General features: G+C 50.4%; 1 long non-coding RNA gene and 3 gene segments (V, D, J or C); all 4 read right to left on the bottom strand.

Annotated features, from left to right (window-relative positions):
- Positions 1 to 3,375: 3,375 nt before the first annotated feature.
- On the bottom strand, positions 3,376 to 3,975 carry LOC133073078 (T cell receptor beta variable 6-4-like). The segment is given in 2 exon segments: positions 3,376 to 3,779; positions 3,865 to 3,975. Coding segments are annotated over 2 exon segments (453 nt in total).
- Positions 3,976 to 7,702: 3,727 nt separating this feature from the next.
- Positions 7,703 to 8,288, bottom strand: LOC133073077 (T cell receptor beta variable 6-4-like). The segment is given in 2 exon segments: positions 7,703 to 8,061; positions 8,149 to 8,288. Coding segments are annotated over 2 exon segments (480 nt in total).
- Positions 8,289 to 8,597: 309 nt separating this feature from the next.
- LOC133072573 (T cell receptor beta variable 9-like) lies at positions 8,598 to 9,992 on the bottom strand. The segment is given in 2 exon segments: positions 8,598 to 9,748; positions 9,880 to 9,992. Coding segments are annotated over 2 exon segments (453 nt in total).
- A 4,058-nt stretch (positions 9,993 to 14,050) lies between these two features.
- On the bottom strand, positions 14,051 to 16,625 carry LOC133072577 (uncharacterized). Its single transcript, XR_009696770.1, has 3 exons — positions 16,507 to 16,625; positions 14,875 to 14,937; positions 14,051 to 14,143 (listed from the first exon to the last, which is right to left on the bottom strand). It is a non-coding gene; the product is annotated as an uncharacterized LOC133072577 (long non-coding RNA).
- Between the last annotated feature and the right edge of the window lie 4,159 nt (positions 16,626 to 20,784).

Raw genomic sequence — 20,784 nt, 5'->3', positions numbered from 1 at the left:
AAAGTCGCGTGTGTGGGCAGCCACCCACAGGTCCCATAGAAGACTGTGGTGTCCAGGACTTTGGGTCCATGCCCCAGAGCACTGAGCTGGCCCTGGGACTGCTAGAACACAATGAGCCCTACTGATTTCTATCCACCAACATTTACGGCTGCAGTATCTCAGGAGTTAATCTATGGTCTCTTTCTATCCAAAGAACAACTGAGTCCAAATCTACCTCTTTTTGTTGGGGTGTGTGTGTGCTCATCCCTGCCTACTCTTTGCAACCTCATGGACTGTAGCCCATCAGATTCCTCTGTCCAAGGAATTTTCCAGGCAAGAATACTGGAGTGGGTAGCCATTCCCTTCTCCAGGGGATCTTCCTGACCCAGGGTTGGAACTGGGGTCTTCTGCATTGCACAGAAATTCTTTACCACTAGCACCACATATTGGTGAGTGGAAAGCAAAGAACAACCTATTTAGGGTCTCTGGGAGCTGCAAGGAGAGAGAAGGATGAGGTTTGTGAACAGGAAGGAGGTGACTGTGCCACGCTGTGGTTGGGCTGCTGGCACAGAGATACACGGCCGAGTCCTCGGGCTCTGCTGGCTGGATCTTCAGAGAGGAGTACGTGCTGTCAGGTCTCTCAGCAGAAAACCGGTTTTTAGGCAGCCCTGATTTGTCTAGTGCTCGCTCGTTTTGAAAGTAAGCCAAAAACTCCGGGCCCTGCCCCAGTGTCTGTCGGTACCAATAAAGGGAAATGTGACCAGAAATTGGATCACACCTAAGATTCACAGTCTGGCCCCTCCTTGTGACCCTGTGCCTGGGGGACTGGGACACTACCCCAGCTCCTGTGTGACCTGTGGGGACAGAAGTGGGGGACAGTCAGGTAGAGCCTACTTGTAATTATCTCTCTCTCTCTCTCTCTCTCTCTCTCTCTCTCACACACACACACACACACTGGACCTGCTTGGTTTGCTGAGGACTCACCCACCCCCAGGAGACAGAGGGTCGCCCAGCAGAGAATCCTGGAGCCCATGGCAGGGACAGAGAAGCAATGGGAAGTTCACCAGCTCAGAGTTCTTGTGAGCATGAGCGGTGGTGGGAGGGGTGGGCTGTCGCCTGTCCCCATAGGGCAGCTCCCATGGTGACATCACTGCCTCTGTCAATGCCCATGACTTCAGGGACATGTAATTTATACTGGGTTGGTCGAAACATTCATTCGAGATTTTCCATAAAATGTTACGGGAAAACCCGAATGAACGTATTGGCCAGCCCAATATTATAACATACATAGATGACTAATTTAAATATTTATAATCTCCCCTTTTTTGGGCTTCCCCAGAGTCTCAGCAGTAAAGAATCTGCCAGGGATGCAGGAACCCCAGGAAATGTGGCTTAGATCCCTGGTTCAGAAAGATCCCCTGGAGGACGACATGGCAACCCCTTCCAATATTCTTGCCTAGAGAATCCTTTAGACAGAGGAGCCCGGTGGGCTACAGTCCGTAGGGTTGCAAAGAGTTGGACACAACTGAAGCGACTTAGCACGCACGCATGCAAGCTCCCCTTTTAACACAAACAATGTGTGGGTTTCAGGGCTGCCTTCCCACAGGGCTCACATGTTGTTGCATCTCTACATTCATCTTCTCATCCTCCATCTCCCCTTGCCTGCAGGGAACTTTCACTCAGAGGGTCAACAGCACCTCCAATGTCAGATGTGTGCGTGCTAAGTTGTTTCAGTTGTGTCTGACTTTTTGTGACCTTATTCTCCCAGGCTCCTCTCTCCACGGGATTTCCCAGGCACGAATACTGGAGTGGGCTGCCATTCCCTTCTCCAGGGTATCTTCTCTACACAGGGGTCGAACCTGCATCTCAAGTCTCCTGCATTGTCAGGTGGGTTCTTTACCATTAGTCCCATCTGGGAAGCCCCCAAAACCAGATACCAGGTGGTGAATTCATTGTCTTACCTGCACATCATGGTCTCCCATGAGCACCCCTATTTCTGACCTAGTCCAGCACCCCCGCCCCATGGTCCCATAGTCATACAGGCTCCATGGTATTCACTTCTTAGGCAAGGGTGGGCAATGGAGGGGTAGACCCGATTTGGCCCAAGAAGCCTGATGAAGTCACTGACATATTCAGAGACACAAGGGATGAAATGATGCCCCAGGAAGAGACCTGGGCTGGAAGCTTCTATTCCCTTCTGTGGGCCAAAAACCAATTGCCCCTCTCTGTGTTCCTCAGTCTCCAGGCAGCTTCATGTCTCCACAGCCCTCAACAGAGCCTCACATTCATCTAAGTCACCACTCATTAAAACACAGGTTCCTCAGAGCTTCTTTACAGAAGACCCCATTTCACTGACCTTTAAAACACTGGTGTATAATATATCAATACAGTAATAACTCTGTCTTTCTGGAAACCCAAGAGGCTATGTTGCAAAAGTAATGTAGTTCTCACTTTCACTGCTATCAGAGCATCTGCTTGTTCAAAAGGCATTTGTTCATAGGCTAACGGTCATTACAAACATCCTCTCTTTCAGGGGGAGGAGAGAGCAGGACCAGATATGAGTGAGGGGTGGAGAGTAAGGCTATAGAGTCCAGGAGGGGGATGCTCTGTAGCTCTGTGTCTTTACTGACCTGGATGCAGGAAGGTCCTTAGAGGTGATGTTATATCCCACTGTCTCCACTGGTCTTGTTACACTGATCAGCTGTCCCAGTGCCCATGCAGCTCCATCATCACAGGAGTCAAGGAGGAGACACACATAGGAGACAGAGCCCTGCTTCTGAGTAGACAAAGAGCACATCTAGGAGAGAAAAGTTCATAATCTAGGACTCAAAAGTCAGAAGAAAGACATCCCACTTGTGCTCACAGTTCATCTGGGAAACAGGTGTACCCGGATGTGCCCGACCACACAGTGGGACCTTGAATGGAATCACAGGTAGGAGTTAATCACTAGGAAAGGCCGGATCCCTCCATAGGGCACAGGATGTATTTCTGGTGTCCCTGAGATGGGAAAGGACACGACCCAGGTGAGGGAGGAGCAGCGTGACTGGAGAAGAGAGGATGGGGAGCTGAGGCCATAGAGACGAAGAGTGGGAAGACCCTGCCCCCCAGGGAAAGATGGGCAAGATCAGAAACCACATGAAAGTCAGGCTGGTGAAGAAGTTTCAGAAAGACAGCAGTGAAGTGCCCAGGGAGAGACGAGAGGGAATAGATGTATTTGATTTCCCACAAGCTTTCCTCCTGGAGGTCTCAGGCTCAGGTGACGACCAGGAGTCGGAGCTAAAGAAGCATCTTCCTGGGTCACAGGGAGGATACAGAGGAAAGACAGAGATGGATGGTGGACACGTGTCCGCAAGGCCTGGAGTGAGGTCCGGGCCAGCACAGACCACACACCCAGGGTCACACTGCAGGCACGTGGCAGCAAAGCCCAGAGGCTCCCAGTCCTAGGAGCCTACAAGGGCCTCCCCTGTCATTTTGCACAGAGAGGAGGTGACCCTGCAGCGCTGTGGAGTAACTGCTGGCGCAGAAGTACACAGACGTCTGGGAGGGGTTGGCGGACTCCAGCGTGAGAGGGAAGTTCTCTGCCCTTGATCTGGAGACACTGTAGCCTTCGGGCACATCTCCTTGGTAAGTGGTGTCAGTGGCAGATGAATAATGAATCAGCCTCAGCCCGTGTCCCAGGTCTTGTCGGTACCAGTACATACTGTCGTGGTACATATCCTGAGTACATTTCAGTGTTGTCCTCTGTCCTGTCCTCACGACCTGGAATCTGGGGTCTTGAGTGACACCAGCGTGGACCACCCCTGTGGAGAATGAGGACCGATGCTGCAGTCACAGCGGACATGCTTAGCGCTGGCACCCGAAGGGGACCCTGCCCCCAGGACTCACCTGCCTGCAGGAGACAGAGGACCACACAGCCCAGGAGGCAGGGGCTCATGGTGGGGGCGGGGCAGGCAGAGGGCCCTCTGGTCTGAGTGTGGATGAGAGGGGAGAGGGGCTCTCCAGGCATTCCTTCTGAGATGTCCCTGTCCCTGCCAGGCCCCAGAGCCAACCTGTCACTCAGGGGGCCACGCCCCTTCCCCCAAGGCTCAAATCAGAAATGAACCTGAGTGAACTGTTCACAGCAGGGAGACCCATCCAGCTCAATGGACATAAGCCTCACACGTTGTAATCTTTCTGTAAACAGTTTGCAACTTGATGTACATTTTCTACAGATAGATAATTCTTCATTCATACGTATATTACTTTTGCCTGCATATTTCTGTAGTGTTGAATCTCAGGAAAATCTCTGGGGATTCCTGCTGCCCTTTATCACTCATGAATCCCAAATACACCTTCAGGTGTCTAAGTAAGTGTTAGTGTTAGTTGCTCAGTCATGTCTGACTCTTTGTGACCCCGTGGACTGTAGCCCACCAGGCCCCTCTGTCCATGGGATTCTCCACGCAAGAATACTGCAGGGGGTTGCCATTTCCTCCTCCAGGGGATCTTCCAGACCCAGGGACCGAACCCAAGTCTCTTACATCTCCCTCATTGGCAGGCGGAATCTTTACCACTAGCTCCACCTGGGAAAGTGTCCGTTTCTACTATTGTTAATAAATCACAGTCCTGATCCTGTTCCTGTCCCTTGAAGAAGGACATGGCTACCCACTCCACTAGTCTTGCCTGGAGAATCCCATGGACAGAGGAACCTGACTTGCTACAGTCCATGGGGTCACAAAGAGTCGAACATGACTGAACCCTCACACACACACAAGCAGAAGACAAAGGAACTTATATGTGGGAGGGATGCAGGGGAACGTGGCCGACTCCAGGTTGAATGAAAAGGGCTCTGATTTTCCGTGAGATGTGCATTCCGTGGGAATGCTTCCTTGGGAAGCGGGGATTGCATTAATTGAGTAACAAATATCATAGAGCTCCTCAAAGTCTTATCTTGTGCATCATTCCACACAGCAGGACCCCACACATGCTGCAGAGCTCTACTTTCTGCAGATTCTCATGGTATTGGAAAGCAGGGATCCTAAAAATTATGTAGCTATTCCTGGTTACAGGCCTGTGGACCTGTGGTGACCTCCTGATGTGCTGGTTTCCCTGGAGCATGACCACACGTCACAGGTCTGGGTGACGCATCATTCCTGGCAGAGGTCAGTTGGGGGCATGGTGAGGACCACAAGTGAAAAGGTCAGACTCGGGTAGGATTCCTTGCTCTAACAGTTAAGAAATATGAGATCTGGGCAGGTCACTTCCCCTTAGATAAATAAGCAGATAAAAATAATACTTATCTTGCAGTATCATTGTGAGCATTTAAAACATATCAGGAAAGAATGTCTAGGAAAGGCTGTCCACTCTACCAGCGCCTGGGTCTCATTGGCTGGCAGTTGATGCCCAGCAACCACTTCCTGAGCTGGGGCAGGAGTGTTTTTGTACCAGAGATACCTGATCATGTAGGGCTGTGTATTCCCTGCTGGCACAGAGATACAGAGCAGAGTCTGACAGCTCCAAGGAGCTGAGGTTCATCTGAGATCGAGAATCACTGAACTGTTCACCTAAGAATCCATCTGGCATGTTTCCTTTTGTATGCACTTTCCCATCATAATACAGAACGAGGAACTGGGGGCCCTGGCCCAGGGCCTGTTGGTACCAGGATACATAGCGGTGTCCAGATTCAGGGGAACATCTCAGTGTCACTTGCTGTTTTCTTGATTTGATCAGATATTTGGGGGTCTGGGTGACTTCAGAATCTACCAGGCCTGTTGGGGAGAAGACAGACGGAAGCTGAGGGCAGAGCACACGGAAGCCTCCCGCTGCAGCCCTCATCTCCAGGCTTCTATCTCAGGGAGGCAAAGGCATCTCAGAAGCTCCCACACTGTGTCCAGGCCTCACCTGTTCCCAGGAGGCAGAGAGTCACCCCAGCGGAGGAGCCTGGAGCCCACGGCAGCATCAGGAACTCAAGACTGCTGCTGGCTGGGGGCGGGGCTCCTGGGGTGAGTGGTGTAAGTCTGACCCTCCTGCTTCCCTGATTGGAGCGTTTGCCTATGACGTCACTGCTCTGTGTCTCTGCAGGCTGCCCTTGTCCCCTGGACCCCTTGGCAGGACCCAGGGCTGGCTCCTCTATGCCCTTCCCCATCCTGCATAGCCCCTCAGCAAAGGGTGGGTGTGAGGAGTGTTTCATCCCCTGGTCCATGTGCCCACAACATGTCTTGTTCTGCTCTGTCTGACCCTGCCTGACGCTCACCACCCAACCCTCACCAGATACCCCAGCCTCTCACCCTCCCCTTCCCACGCTGCTCCAGGAGACGCCCCCTGGGCACATCCTGAAGCTCCAGGTAGGTGCCCACTCCCCTGGGCAGTGAGGAGTCTGTGCTGGCTCCACGTGTCCCAGGACCACTCAGGGAACTCAAACCTGCTCCCAGGTGCAGGCATGTAGCCAAGGGTCCCTTACGCTGCCCTCCCCATGGTGACCCTCAAGCCCTCTCAAAACACCATGCTTACCATGGAAACACAGTGCCTCCAAGCGGCCAAAGGTCTAGGGTCTCATGGATTAGCAGCCTCTGTTTAAAGCAAGGGTACAAAAATCCCACACCCTGAGCAAACACACACACACACACACACACACACACACACACACCTGTTCTACTGCCTTCCTAGCCTGGCTGATTAGGGTTGATTTTCAAATCCACTCTTAGCCTCTGGAGGTGGAATACTGTATGATCTGACCGTTTTACTAAGAAGGATAGCTGCTGCATCACCTCAAAGATGGTAGTTAGCTAAGGATGGAAATATATTATCATAAAATAAATATTCAGAGGATCTCAAGTGAATCTGCAAACATGTCTTCATAACTACTTCTGATTAATCAGAGGCATGTATTTTGAGATTTCCTATTTAAATTAAGCATTATAAAATTCCATGTAATACTTTTTATAAAGAAGTTTTATAAATGTGGCCTCAATTATTTCTGCAGTTATAAAATCATGATATAATGGGGGAAATGCAGGATATATTGTGATGTTCATAAGATTTTGATGAGGGTGCCAGGTGGTACCAACCTGGCCTACGTTAGGTGAGATGCTAAGGATGTTGGAGGGGGGTTGTGTCGAGAACACAAAGACAGTCTATCCTCCTTCAGATGGACTCACGTGAGTTTTTGGATGATTTATAATTAACTAAAGTTTGTTTCTTTTTCATGACTCCATACATCTTGCTCAAAACAGACCACATGGAGTGGCCACTCTAAAAGCCTCCCTGTGACTTGGGAAGGGACCTGACCCAGATGAGGGAGGAGCAGTGTGGCTGTGGTAGAGAGGGCCAGGGAGCTGATGCAGGGAGGTGGGGAGAGGAAGTCCTGCCTGCCTGGGAAAGGTGGACCAGAGCCGAGACCAGGTGAGAGCCAGGCTGGGGGAGAACCTCCAGAAAGACAGAAACAGCTGCCTGAGGTGAGACAAGAATATCTAGATGCATCTAATTTACCAACAATCTTCCTCCTCGATCTCAGGCTCAGGTGATGACTAGGAGTCTGAGCTGGAGAAGCATCTCCTGATTCACAAGGAGGATGCAGAGGAAAGACTGAGACCGATGGAGGACATATGGCCCAGAGGCCCGGGAGTGAGGCTGAGGCCAACCTAGTGCACACACCCAGGGTCACGCTGCAGGCATGTGGTCTGCAAAACCCTCAGACTCCCAGTGCTAGGGCCCTGCATGTGGCTAACAAAGCCCTGGGGCTCCTGGTTTAGGGCCCTGCACGTGGCCTCCTGTCTTTTTGCACAGAGAGGAGGTGGCCTTGCAGCGCTGTGGAGTCACTGCTGGCGCAGAAGTACACAGATGTCTGGGAGGGGTTGGCGGACTCCAGCGTGAGAGGGAAGTTCTCTGTGCTTGGTCTGGAGACGCTGTACCCGTTGGGCATGTCTCCTTTCTCTGTGTCCGGAGGGCCATTTGAGTAATGGATCAGCCTCAGCCCATGTCCCAGGTCTTGTCGGTACCAGTACATGCGGTCATGACCCAGATCCTGAGTACATTTCAGTGTTGCCCTCTGTCCTGTCCTCACAACCTGGAATCTGGGGTCCTGGATGACACCAGCGTGGACCGACCCTGTGGAGAAGGAGGACCGATGCTGCAGTCACAGCGGACATGCTTCGTGCTGGCACCCTCACGGGGACCTTGACCCCCAGGACTCACCTGCCTGCAGGAGACAGAAGACCACACAGCCCAGGAGGCAGGGGCTCATGGCAGGGGCAGGGCAGGTGGAGGGCCCACTGGTCTGAGTGTGGATGAGAGGGGAGAGGGGCTCTCCAGGCATTCCTTCTGAAATGTCACTATCCCTGCCTGGCCCCAGAGCCGACCTATCACTCAGGGGGCCACGCCCCTTCCCCCAGATGCTCAAATCAGAAATGAACCTGAGTGAACTGTTCACAGCAGGGAGACCCATCCAGCTCAATGGACATAAGCCTCACACATTGCTGTAACCTTTCTGTAAATGTTAAAGATTTTTTCTATAAATGTTAAAGTGATGAAATGATTTGTACGGTCTAGTCAAGAGATAAGTCTTCTTTAACATGTATATTACTTTTATTTATCTACATATTTCTGGAGTTTTGAATCCTGGGGAATCCTTCTGGTGTCCTCCTGCCCTTTATGATATGTCCCAATAGCATTTCAAGGCTCCATTTCCGCAAAACTGACTCCATTCCGCAGTCTTGAGAATGTCCCTCCACCTACCATGTTTCTCCAGGTTTCTGCTGCCAACCTCATCACAGGCTCATCAACATTTGAGGAATTCTTTGGTCTGTTTCTAATCAGTTCACTGACAGACGGTCCACCGGTCAAAGCAGGTACAGCCCCTTCATGTTCACACATGTTTCCCGTGTTGGGGGGAAGGGAGCCAGCAGAGCCCCCTCAGGCCTGTGACCCACCTTTCTGGGTGGAGAGAAGCTGGGCACCCAGCACAAGATGACGTTTTGGCACAAGGAATACAGATGTAGGAGGGACCTGGAGGGAGGTGCAGATGCCACGGTAAACGAAAAAGGCTCTGTTTTTATTTGAGACATTCCTCCCATGGGAATACCTCCTTGTGAAGTGTGGCTGCCATTCATTGAGTAGCAATTCATATCATAGAGCCCAAAATTGTATCTTGTTACAGATAATATAACGTGTAAATGTAATTTGCTTGTACAGAGAAATATCTGTGAGCGAAGGGACCACAGGTTTAGAGAACAGACTTGGGCCGGAATGCTCGCTGTAACACTTATGAAGTATGAGATCTGGGCCACTCACGACCCCTCAGAATTACAAACAGTTAAAACAATACTTGTATTGATGACCTTAGTGAGCATTTAAACATACCAAGGAGTAAATGTCTGGGAAAGTCTATCGCTCTACCAGAGACTGGGCTTGGCAGCCTGGCAGCTGACACTCTGGGCACCACTTCCTGAGCTGGGGCAGGAGTGTTTTTGTCCCAGAGGCACCTGATCATGCAGGACTGTGTCTTGGCTGCTGGCACAGAGATACAGAGTGGAGTCCCTCAGCTCCAAGGGGGTCAAGCTCAGCTCAGAGCAAGAGTCATTCAACTGTTTTGCTGAAAATCGATCCGATATGTTTCCTTTTTGATACTCTTCCCCATCATAATACTGAACAAGGAACTGGGGGCCCTGGCCCAGAGCCTGTGGATACCAGTACACAGAGAGGTGTCCAGAGTCAGGGGAACACATCAGAGTCGCTTGCTGCTTTCTTGATTTGATCCGGTACTTGGGGGTCTGGGTGACTCCAGAATCCACCAGGCCTGTTGGGGAGGAGACAAGGAAGCTGAGGGCAGAGCTCACGGAAGCCTCCTGCTGCAGCCCTCATCGCCGGGCTTCTATCTCAGGGAGGCAAAGGCATCTCAGAAGCTCCCACACTGTGTCCAGGCCTCACCTGCTCCCAGGAGGCAGAGAGTCACACAGCAGAGGAGCCTGGCGCCCATGGCAGCATCAGGAACCCAAGACTGCTGCTGGCTGGGGGCGGGTCTCCTGGGGTGAGCGGCGTAAGTGCTGACCCTCCTGCTTCCCTGACTGGAGCGTTTGCCTATGACGTCACTGCTCTGTGTCTCTGAGGCTGCCCTTGTCCCCTGGACCCCTTGGCAGGACCAAGGGCTGGCTCCTCTATGCCACTCCTTGTCCTGACAGCCCCTCAGCAACTTTGGGTGTGAGGTGAGTTTCGTCCCCTGGTCCCATGAGACCACAACATGTCTTGTTCTCCTCTGCCTGACCCTGCCTGACACTCAGCCCCAACACCTCACCAACCACCCCAACGCCTTCACCTCCTCCTCACATGCTGATCCAGGATACGACCACTGTGAACATCCTGAGGTTCCAGGCATGTCTCCAGTTCCCTGGGCAGGGAGGAGTCTGTGCTGGTTCCATATGTCTTGGAACAATTCAGGGAACTCAAACCGCTCCCAGATGCAGGCATGATATAGCCAAGGTTCCCTTAAACTGCCCTCTCCAGAGAGATTCTCAACTCCTCTAATACACCCTACTTACCTTTAAACACAGTGCCTCCAAGTGGCCAAAGGTCCAGGGTCTCATGGATTTGTACCATCTGTTTAAAGCAAGGGTACAAAAATCCAGGACCCTGCACACATTCACACACACACACACTCACACAAACACACACACACAGACACACACACATACACACACACACACACACAGACACACACACACAGACACACACACACACACATCTGTTCTACCGCCTTCCTAGCCTGGCTGATAGGGTTTATCTTCAAATCTACTCTTAGCCTCTGGAGGCAGAAGACTTTATGATCCAAACTTTTTACTGAGAGAGAAATGATTGCAGCACCACTACAATGATGTAGTTATCTAAGATGGAAATATATAATCATAGAATAAATACTCTGAGGCTCTCAAGTGAATCTGGCAGCAAACATGTGTTCCATAACTACTTCTGATTAATCAGATGTATATATTTCCAGATTGTGTATTTAAATTGAGCATTATCAAATTCTAGATAAAACTTTTTATAAAGAAGCTTTAGAAACATGAACTCATCTATTTCTGCACTTATAACATCTTGATATAATGGGGGTGATGTATGATATATTTTGACTTTGAGAAGATTTTGATGAGGGCGCCAGGTGGTGGCAACCTGGCCTTGGTTAGATGAGATGCTAAGGAAGTCGGGGCGGGCGGGGGGGTGGGAAAACACACAAAGATCATCTGTCCCCCTGAGATGAACTCCCATGAGTTTTTGGATGATTGATGATTAACTGAAGTTGATTTCTCTTTGATGATTCCATCCAGCTTGCTCAAAGCAGAGCACGTGGAGGGGCCATTTTAGAAGCCTCCCTGTGAAATGAGAAGGGACCCGAGGCAGATGAGGGAGGAGCCTGTGGCTATGGGAGAGAGGGCCAGGGAGCTGATGCAGAGAGGTGGGGAGAGGAATGTCCTGCCTGCCTGGGAAAGGTGGGCAAGAGAAGAGAGCATGTGAGAGTCAGGCTGGGGGAGAACCTTCCAGAGAGACATTGATGAAGTGCCTGAGGTAAGACAGGAGGGCCTATTTAAATCTAATTAACCAACATCCTTCCCTCCTAGAGGTCTCAGGCTCAGGTGATGACTAGGAGTCAGAGCTGGGGAAGCATCTTCCTGATTCACAGGGAGGATGCAGTGGAAAGACAGAGACCGATGGTGGACACATGGCCCTGAGGCCTGGGAGTGAGGTTGGGGCAGCGTTGTCCACACACCCAGGGTCACACTGCAGACACTTGGCCCACAAAGGCCCAAGATTTCCGGTGCTAGGAGCCTGGCTGTGGGCACCTAGTACTTTTTGCACAGAGAGGAGGTGGCCGTGCAGTGCTGTGGAATAACTGCTGGCGCAGAAGTACACAGATGTCTGGTTGCGGATGGCAGACTTCAGTGTCAGAGGGAAGTTCTCTTTGTTTGATCTGGAGACGCTGTAGCCCTCAGGCACATCTCCTGGCTCGCTACTGGGCGCACCAGCTGAGTAATAGATCAGCCTCAGCCCGGGTCCCAGGTCTTGTCAGTACCAGTACATATCATTATGACCCAGATCCTGAGTACATTTCAGAGTTGTCCTCTGCCCTGTCCTCACTACCTGGAATCTGGGGTCCTGAGTGACACCAGCGTGGACCGCCCCTGTGGAAAAGGAGGACCGATGCTGCAGTCACAGCAGACATGCTTCGTGCTGGCACCCCCAAGAGGACCCTGCCCCCAGGACTCACCTGCCTGCAGGAGACAGAAGACCACACAGCCCAGGAGGCAGGGGCTCATGGCAGGGGCAGGGCACGTTGACGGCCCTCTGGTCTGAGTGTGGATGAGAGGGGAGAGGGGCTCTCCAGGGAGTCCTTCTGAGATGTCACTGTCCCTGCCAGGCCCCAGAGCAGACCTGCCCCATAAGGCGGCCACACCCTTCCCCCAGAGACTCAAATCAAAGATGAACCTCAGAGAGTCACTTCCTAGACTGGCTGAGAAGAAGTCCAGGGTCCCCAAGGAAGAGAAAGAAGTCCAGAGCCCTAGAGAAGGTGAAAGGGGTCCAGGGCTCTCAAGGAGAAAAAAAAAAAAAAAAAGATGTATGTTGTGAGTGGGTCTGATAAAACTATATAAGGCCTTGTTTAGACTAGCAAGTAGGGGCACTCTCCCTCCCCCTTCAATGTCTATGTCAGAAGCTTTCCTTGTCCCTTTTTATACTTTAATAAAACTCAGCTACACAAAATCTCTTGAATGATCAAGACTGGTCCCTGGTCTCGAGGCTAAATCGTCTTCGGAAATCATGAATCTGACACCTTTCAATGGAAGCTATCAACCCTGAGTGAACAGTTCATAACAGGGAGACCCTTTCAGCTCACCGGACATAAGCCTTACAAGTTGATTTAATCTTTCTGTGAAACAGGTCAAATTTTTGTATGTTCTAGTCCAGAGATAATTTTTCATTAACACACATGTTATCTGCATATTTCTGTAGTTTTAAGACTTGGGGAAATCCTTCTGGCTTCCTGTTGCCCCTTATGACTCATGTGTCCCAGTAGGACTTCAAGGCCTATTTGCACTTTAATTGCCTGCAGTCCTGAGAAGGTCCCTCCACCTACCATGTTTCTCCAGGTGTCTGATCCTACCCTTATCACAAGCTCATCAACATTGAGGAGTTGTTTGGTCTGTTTCTTATCAATTCACTGGCAGTTGGTCCACCAGCCAAAGGCAGGTACAGCTCCTTCAAGTTCACAGGAGGCCCTGCTTTCCAGGTCTGGGGAGGGAGCAAGCAGATACCCTCAGGCCTGTGACCCACCTTTCTGAATGGAGAGAAGCTGGTTGCCCAGCACGAGTTACTTATTGGCACAAAGGAATGCAGACTTAGGAGGGACATGGAGGGAGATGCAGGTTCCTGAAAAAAAAAAACAAAAACTGCTCCGTTTTTATTTGAGAGATTCCTCCCATGGGAATACCTCCTTGTGAAGCAGGGCTGCCATTCACTGAATAACAATTCATATCATAGAGCCCCAAATTCTGTCTTGTTACACATGACCCCCATGCATATCTAATTTGTTCTGTAGGGAGACAGTCCCATTGGTGGCAAGGGACCACAGGTGTTGAGAACAGACTTGAGTCAGAGTTCTTGCTATAATAATTATGAAGTATGAGAGCTGGGCAATCATGTTCACTCAGATGTATAAACAGTTGAAATAATATATACCTTGCATGATCGTTGTGAGCACTAAAATATATCAAGAAATGAACATCTGGGGAAGATTGTCTACTCCACCAGAGACTGGGCTTGCCAGGACGGCAGTCGACACACTCACTACCACTTCCTGAGCTGGGGCAGGAGTGTTTTTGTCCCAGAGGCACCTGATCACGCAGGGCTGTGTCTTGGCTGCTGGCACAGAGATACAGAGCGGAGTCCGTCACCTCCAAGGGGGTCAAGCTCAGCTCAGAGCGAGAGTCACTGAACTGTTCCCCTGAGAATCGATCCGATATGTTTCCTTTTTGATATTCTTCCCCATCATAATACTGAATGAGGAACTGGGGGCCCTGGCCCAGGGCCTGTTGGTACCAGTACACAGAGAGGTGTCCAGATTCAGGGGAACATCTCAGAGTCGCTTGCTGCTTTCTTGATTTGATCAGGTACTTGGGGGTCTGGGTGACTCCAGATTCCACCAGGCCTGTTGGGGAGGAGACAAGGAAGCTGAGGGCAGAGGACAGGGAAGCCTCCCGCTGCAGCCCTCATCTTCAGGCTTCTATCTCAGGGAGGCAAAGGCATCTCAGAAGCTCCCGCACTGTGTCCAGGCCTCACCTGCTCCCAGGAGGCAGAGAGTCACCCAGCAGAGGAGCCTGGCGCCCATGGCAGCATCAGGAACCCAAGACTGCTGCTGGCTAGGGGCGGAGCTCCTGGGGTGAGTGGTGTAAGTGCTGACCCTCCTGCTTCCCTGATTGGACCATTGCCTATGACGTCACTGCTCTGTGTCTCTGCAGGCTGTTTCCTGATCCCCTGGACCCCTGGCCAGGTCCCATGGTGGGCTCCTCTATGCCCTTCCCCGTCCTGCACAGCCCCTCGGCAAAGGGTGGGTTTGAGGTGAGCACTGTCCCCATATGCCCGTAACATGGCTTCTTCTCTTCCTGTCCCTGCCTGACACTCCTCACCCAGCCCTCACCAGCTGCACTAATCCATCACCCACCGCTCCCCAGGCTGCTCCAGGAGACGACCCCCTGGGCACATCCTGAGGATCCAGGCAGGTCCCCACTCCCCTGGGTAGTGAGGTGTCTGGGCTGAGTCCATGTGTCTGGACCACTCAGGGAACTCAAACCTGTTTTCTGATTCAGGCATGTAGCCAAGGTTCCCCTAAGCTACCCTCCCCAGGGTGACTATCAACCCCTCCCAGGGCACCCAGCTTACCATGGAGCCACAGTGCCTCCTAGTGGCCAGTGATCCACAGTCTCACAGATCTGTGCCTTCCATCTAAAACAAGAATAGAAATCCCCCACACTCCACATTTTCAACCCCTACACACACACACACACACACACACACACACACACAAACACACACATCCCTCATCTGCTCCCTTACCCGCCTGGCTGAACTAGGGTTGATCTTCAAGTCTAGTCTTGGGCTGTGGAGTTAAAAGACTGTATGATCAGACTTTTCTGCTAAGAAGGAAATAATTCCTGCATTACTACAATGACAGTAGTTAGCTAAAGTGGAGTAATACAGGCAATAGAAATAAGCCCTCTCATGATCTCAAATGAAGCCAGCCTTGACACCTGGATTCGAGACCTCTTTCTGATTAATCAGATCCATATATTTACCGATTTCATATTTAAATTAAGCATTACCAAATTCTAGTTATTGCATTTTATTAAGAAGTTTTATGGATATTAACCTATTTATTTCCTATGAACTTGTAAAATCTTGTTATAATAAGATACCATGGAGGAAATATTTTGACTTTGAGAACATTTCTCTGAGGGAAATAGTGGAAAACTGGTCCAGGTTAATTGAGATGCTAAGAAAGAGGGGCAGGGGGGAGAACACACACACCCAGCCTGTCTCTCCTCCTTTGAATGGACTCCTGAGGGATTTTGGATGGTTTCTAATTAACTGAGGTTGTTTTCTCTTTGATGACCGCAAGAGCTTTCTCAAACACAACCACTTAGGCATGGTTACAAAGTTCCCTGTGTCATGGGAAGGGCCATGCCACAGATGAGGGGAGAGCAGTGTGTCTGGAGCAGAGAGGGCAGGGGAGCTGAGGCCAAGGCAGTAAGGGAGGAAAGACCCGCCCCTCTGGTGGGCAAGAGCAGGGAGCACTTGAGAGCTAGGCTGGGGGAGAAACTTCCAGAGAGATAGCAATGAGGTGCTGGGGAGAGACAAGTGGGTCTAGATGTATCTGATTTACCAATATCCTTCCCTCCCCGGGGTCTTAAGCTGATGAGTAAGAGGTAGAACTAGTCAGAACTGGATGCTTTCAGAAAGACAGAGACGGATGGTGGACACATGTCTCCGAGTCCCTGGGGTCAGATCCAGGCCTGTTCAGATCGCACATCCAGGGTCACAGTGCTGGCACGTGGTCCCCAGGGCATGAGGCTCCCGGTGCTTGGAGCCTGCGCGTGGGCCCCCTGTCTTTTTGTACACAGAACAGGTGGCCGTGCAGTGGCATGGAATAATAGCTGGCACAGAAGTATGGAGCGGTTCTCAGACTCCACCGTGAGAGGGAAATTTTCTGTGTTTGATCTGGAGACACTGTACCTATCTGGTACGTCTCTTGCTCCATGGAGGGAGGCATAGCTGAGTAATGGCTCAGGCTCAGCCCAAGTCCGGGGTCTTGTCCGTACCAGCGCATATAGTTATGACCCAGATCCTAAGTACAATTAAGTATCACGCTCTGTCCTGTCCTCACGACCTGGAATCTGGGGTCCTGAGTGACACTTGCGTGGACCGCCCCTGTGGAGAAGGAGGACCGATGCTGCAGTCACAGCAGACATCCTTCCTGCTGGCACCCCCAAGGGGATCCTGCCCCCCGGGACTCACCTGCCTGCAGAGGACAGAAGACCACGAAGCCGAGGAGGCAGGGGCTCATGGCAGGGGCGGGGCAGGCGGAGGGCCCTCTGGTCTGAGTGTGGATGAGAGGGGAGAGGGGCTCTCCAGGGAGTCCTTCTGAGATGTCACTGTCCCTGCCAGGCCCCAGAGCCAACCTGTCAGTCAGGGACCACGCCCCTTCCCCCAGAGGCCCAAATCAGAAATGAACCTGAGTGAAGTGTTCACAGCAGGGATACCCATCCAGCTCAATGCACATAAGCCTCACAAGTTTTTGTAAACTTTCTGTAAAACTGTTCACATCTATAGGTACATTTTATTCCAGAAATTGCTGTTCATTAATACATATATTCATTTTATTTATCTACATATTTTGGTGGTTTTGAATCTCAGGGAAAATCCTGAGGTCTTCCTGTTGCCCTTTATGATTCATGTGTCCCAAATAATCCCTCATGCTTCTACTTTGTTAAATTGAGAGCAGTGCTCTTCATGTCCTTCCACCCACAATGATTCTGGATCTGTTTCCCCAACCTTAGGGCAGGCTCATCAACACTTGAGGAATCCTTGGGCTCTATCACTTATTAATTCACCGACTGACAGGGGGGCTGTCAGACGCAGGCTCAGTGCCGTCATGCTCACCTGAGCACGTCTTCTGGTGTCTGAGGGGTGGGGGAGCAGCAGGCCGAACCACCTCAGGCCTGTGGCCCACCTTGCTTTGAGGAGAGAAGCTGGCTGCCCAGCACCACGGATGACATGTTGGCACAAAGGAGTCCAGACATGGAGAGATATCTCAAGAGATGGCTGACACCAGGGCAAAGGAAAAATGCTCCGATTCTACGTGAGACATCAATTGCATGGAATACTTCCTTGTGAAGCGTGGCAGTCATTCAGTAACTCATGTCCTAGACCCTAGACTCTATCACACCACACAAACCTCACATTTAGAAGGACCCTGTACTAGCTGCTATGCTCAGCTGCTGTGATTTCCAGCTTCTCAATAATTTCTGAACCTGAATATCAATCAGCTGGTCATGAGTGGGTGACCGTGGTGACCTCCTGATGTGCTGGTTTCCATGGAACCCAATCTCACGTCTGGAGTCTCGGGGACTAACCATCCCTGGGGCCTCAGAGACAAAAACACAGAAACTAAAGTCAGAAGCAACAAATGAGCCCGATGTTGTAGCCACAAAAACAAGCCTTGAATTGGGGCCTGGCAAGTCGATGGGATCCACACCTGTGCTCAGAGTGTCTCTGCTCCAAGAGACAGTGGGGCCCACAACACAGGAGCCTAGTGCCCAGGCCAGGCCGCTACAGAAAAGGGGGACTTTTCAACTCAACTCCTGTGACTTGTAGCTGGGGTCAAATCAAAGGCAAGCTTCTCCTGACATGAGATGATCTCTCACCCTAGTTGCTGCTTCTGGTTGCCTACTCAGTCCCAGCACTCAGTGTGGGCACAGGAAGACTTGTTGTGTGTGTTTCACATGGGACCGCAAAGGAATTTCCTAGGAGATGAGGACTTCCTGTCAAAAGAGCACCATAAAATCATTTCAGACAATGTGTGCACAAGAGGGAAATTTTTAAAAGTGCATAAATAATTTAAAAAAAAAAAAGCTTGTACCAGCAGGGAAGATCTTTGGATGGTCATTTTCCAAAGCATCCATCTCCAGATAAGATAGTCCCTGACATGGATATGGTGCTCACATGCTTTCAAGAAAGACTTTAACTATAATCCTCTCCAGCAGTAATGTTTTAAATATTTAGCTCTGGGCCAAAGAGGACTTTAAAACAGAATGACAGCAAAAGAAATCATATTGTTCACTGTCAGGGAAAGAGACAGGCCTGGGAAGGGGGCTTGAGAGAATTTCTGGTGATGATATGTTCTCAGTCTTTATAGGTGAATTTTCCATGGGCACATACAGATGGATGGATCAAACCCATTCTTCGGTTCACTGTACAGTGTGTAATGTTATTGTATATACAGAGGATCCCTTGAACCACACTTTTTTGAACTTCCTGGGTCCAGTTTTGTGTGGAATTTTTAATAGATACTAACTACAGACCTTGTTGTTCATCTGGTAAAGAATCTCCCTGCAATGGGAGAGACCTGGGTTGGATCGCTGGGTGGGGAAGATCTGCTGGAGCAGGGAAAGGCTACCCAGTCCAGTATTCTGGCCTGGAGAATTTCATGGACTGTATGGGGGTCACAAAGAGTCAGACACAACTGAGTAACTTTCACTTTCACTTTTGACAGTACTACACAATTGTGGCTGGTTAAATCTGCAGCTGTGGAATCATAAATAAGGAGAGTTGACTGAATTTAAAGAAACTTTTACAGCAGGGTTAGGGCTGGGTCAGGGTCCCCAAACTTCACATTATTCAAATGTTTACTATAATTCATATGACAATAAAGTTGATGTAAAAACGCCTGAGGGTACGTTACATACTGTTTATCTCATGTAGTGAACAAGCAAGCACAATTACTTTCTTTCCTGTGACATCTGAATATCTCAAGTATAGCGTTTGAATTCACAATGTGTCCATATCTACTTTAGTACCTAGGAAGCACTAGAGGAGGCTGTCAGAGATTAGCAAAGGGAATCAAGAAATCCAGAGTCCTGTTACCTGCCAGGGACTTCATGCTTACTAAATTCCTGTGAAACCCTAGAAGATGGTGTCCTGACTAATAAAATATGTCAACTAGACTGCCATGGATATTTAGCTTTATTTTTCTGGGTGCTCCTAGGAGGGGTATTTTTGGAAAAGGTAATATGTTAATAGGTAAATTTTAATAATAGATTAGATTAGCATTTTAATTGGTAAAGCAGATGACCCTCCATAACGTAGGTGGGCTTCATGAAACCAGAAGAGATGAACGGACAAAAGAACACTGATCCTCCCCCAAGTAAGACATAATTGTCAGTTCATGGCCTTCACACGGGGCCACTAGTTCTTCTGCTTTTGAACTTAAACATCAGTTCCCCCTCAGTCTCTCGTAGCACCAGACCAGCCTGCAGCTTTTGCACTTGCCAGCCTTAACAACTGTGTGAGCCAATCGCTTTTAAAACATGTGTGTGTGTATGTATTTGTGTGTGTGTGTATATTATTTATTCTTATGGGGGACAGTTTTGGGGGGCAAAGAACACAAGAGATGAGGACAGACTTGAATCAAATACCTTGACTGAAAGGAATGAAATATGAGAAGTGGGCAAGTCATTTCCACTCAGATGTATAAACAGGGAAATAATACATGCCTAGGATGATCTTTGGGACCATTAAAACACAGCAGAGGAAGAATATCTGGGAGAGACTATTGGATCTATCTAGGCCTGGAAGGCAAGCAGTCACCCTCACCACACTTCCTGAGCTGGGGCAGGAGAGTTTTTGTGCCAGAGGCACCTGATCATGCAGGGCTGTGTCTGGGCTTCTGGCACAGAGATACACGGCTGAGTCCGTCAGCTCCAAGGTGCTCAAGTTCAGCTCAGAGCGAGAGTCACTGAACTGTTTTGCTGAGAATCCATCCGGGAGCTGTGCTTCTCCCCTCACTTCCTGCCTGTAATACTGAACGAGGAACCGGGGGCCCTGGCCCAGGGCCTGTTGGTACCAGTACACAGAGAAGTGTCCAGAGACAGGGGAGCATCCCAGTGTCACTCACTCTTCTCTTGCTTTAATCAGGTATCTTGGGGTTTGGGTGACTCCAGCATCCACAAGGCCTGTGGGGGAAGAAGACTGGGGCTGACAAAGAAACCAGGAGAGAAGCCGATGGTGCCTTGGTTTCAGGCAAAGTCAGCCTAGGAACAGAGATTCTCTCCTGTGCCAAGGACCCACCTGCTGCCAGGAGACAGAGCCACACAGCAGACGCGGCTGCAGCCCATGGCAGGAGGGGTAGAGCGGTCCGGCGTCTCCTTGCTCAGAGCTCTGCTTCTCTGAGAGCTGGGGTTCTGGGCCTCCTTCCCCTGATTGGAGGTGAGGCAGGGACGTCACTGCTCTGATGTCATTGCCTCTGCTGGTTCCCAGGAATCTGACCTCTCATTCCCGGTCAGCTGATCCACGAATGCTGCTCTGTCCTGCAAAGTCTCTTAGATGACGTGTGAGCTGGACTGCTGGTCTGGGCGAGGCTGGGTTGATGCCCGACGCCCTTCCCCGTGGCTCCTTCGCTTCTCTCTTCAGGCCGGTGTTTCTCTTTTCTGTTTCTTTCCTACCAAGTCCCAGATCCATACCCTTCACTTTTTCTGCAACCTCAGAGGCTCCTTCAGCATTGCATAGTTGAAGTTC

The sequence above is a fragment of the Dama dama genome, chromosome 18, assembly GCF_033118175.1.
Source record: "Dama dama isolate Ldn47 chromosome 18, ASM3311817v1, whole genome shotgun sequence".
Classification (NCBI taxonomy): Eukaryota; Metazoa; Chordata; class Mammalia; order Artiodactyla; family Cervidae; genus Dama; species Dama dama.
This window is presented reverse-complemented; position numbering and strand designations above follow the sequence as displayed.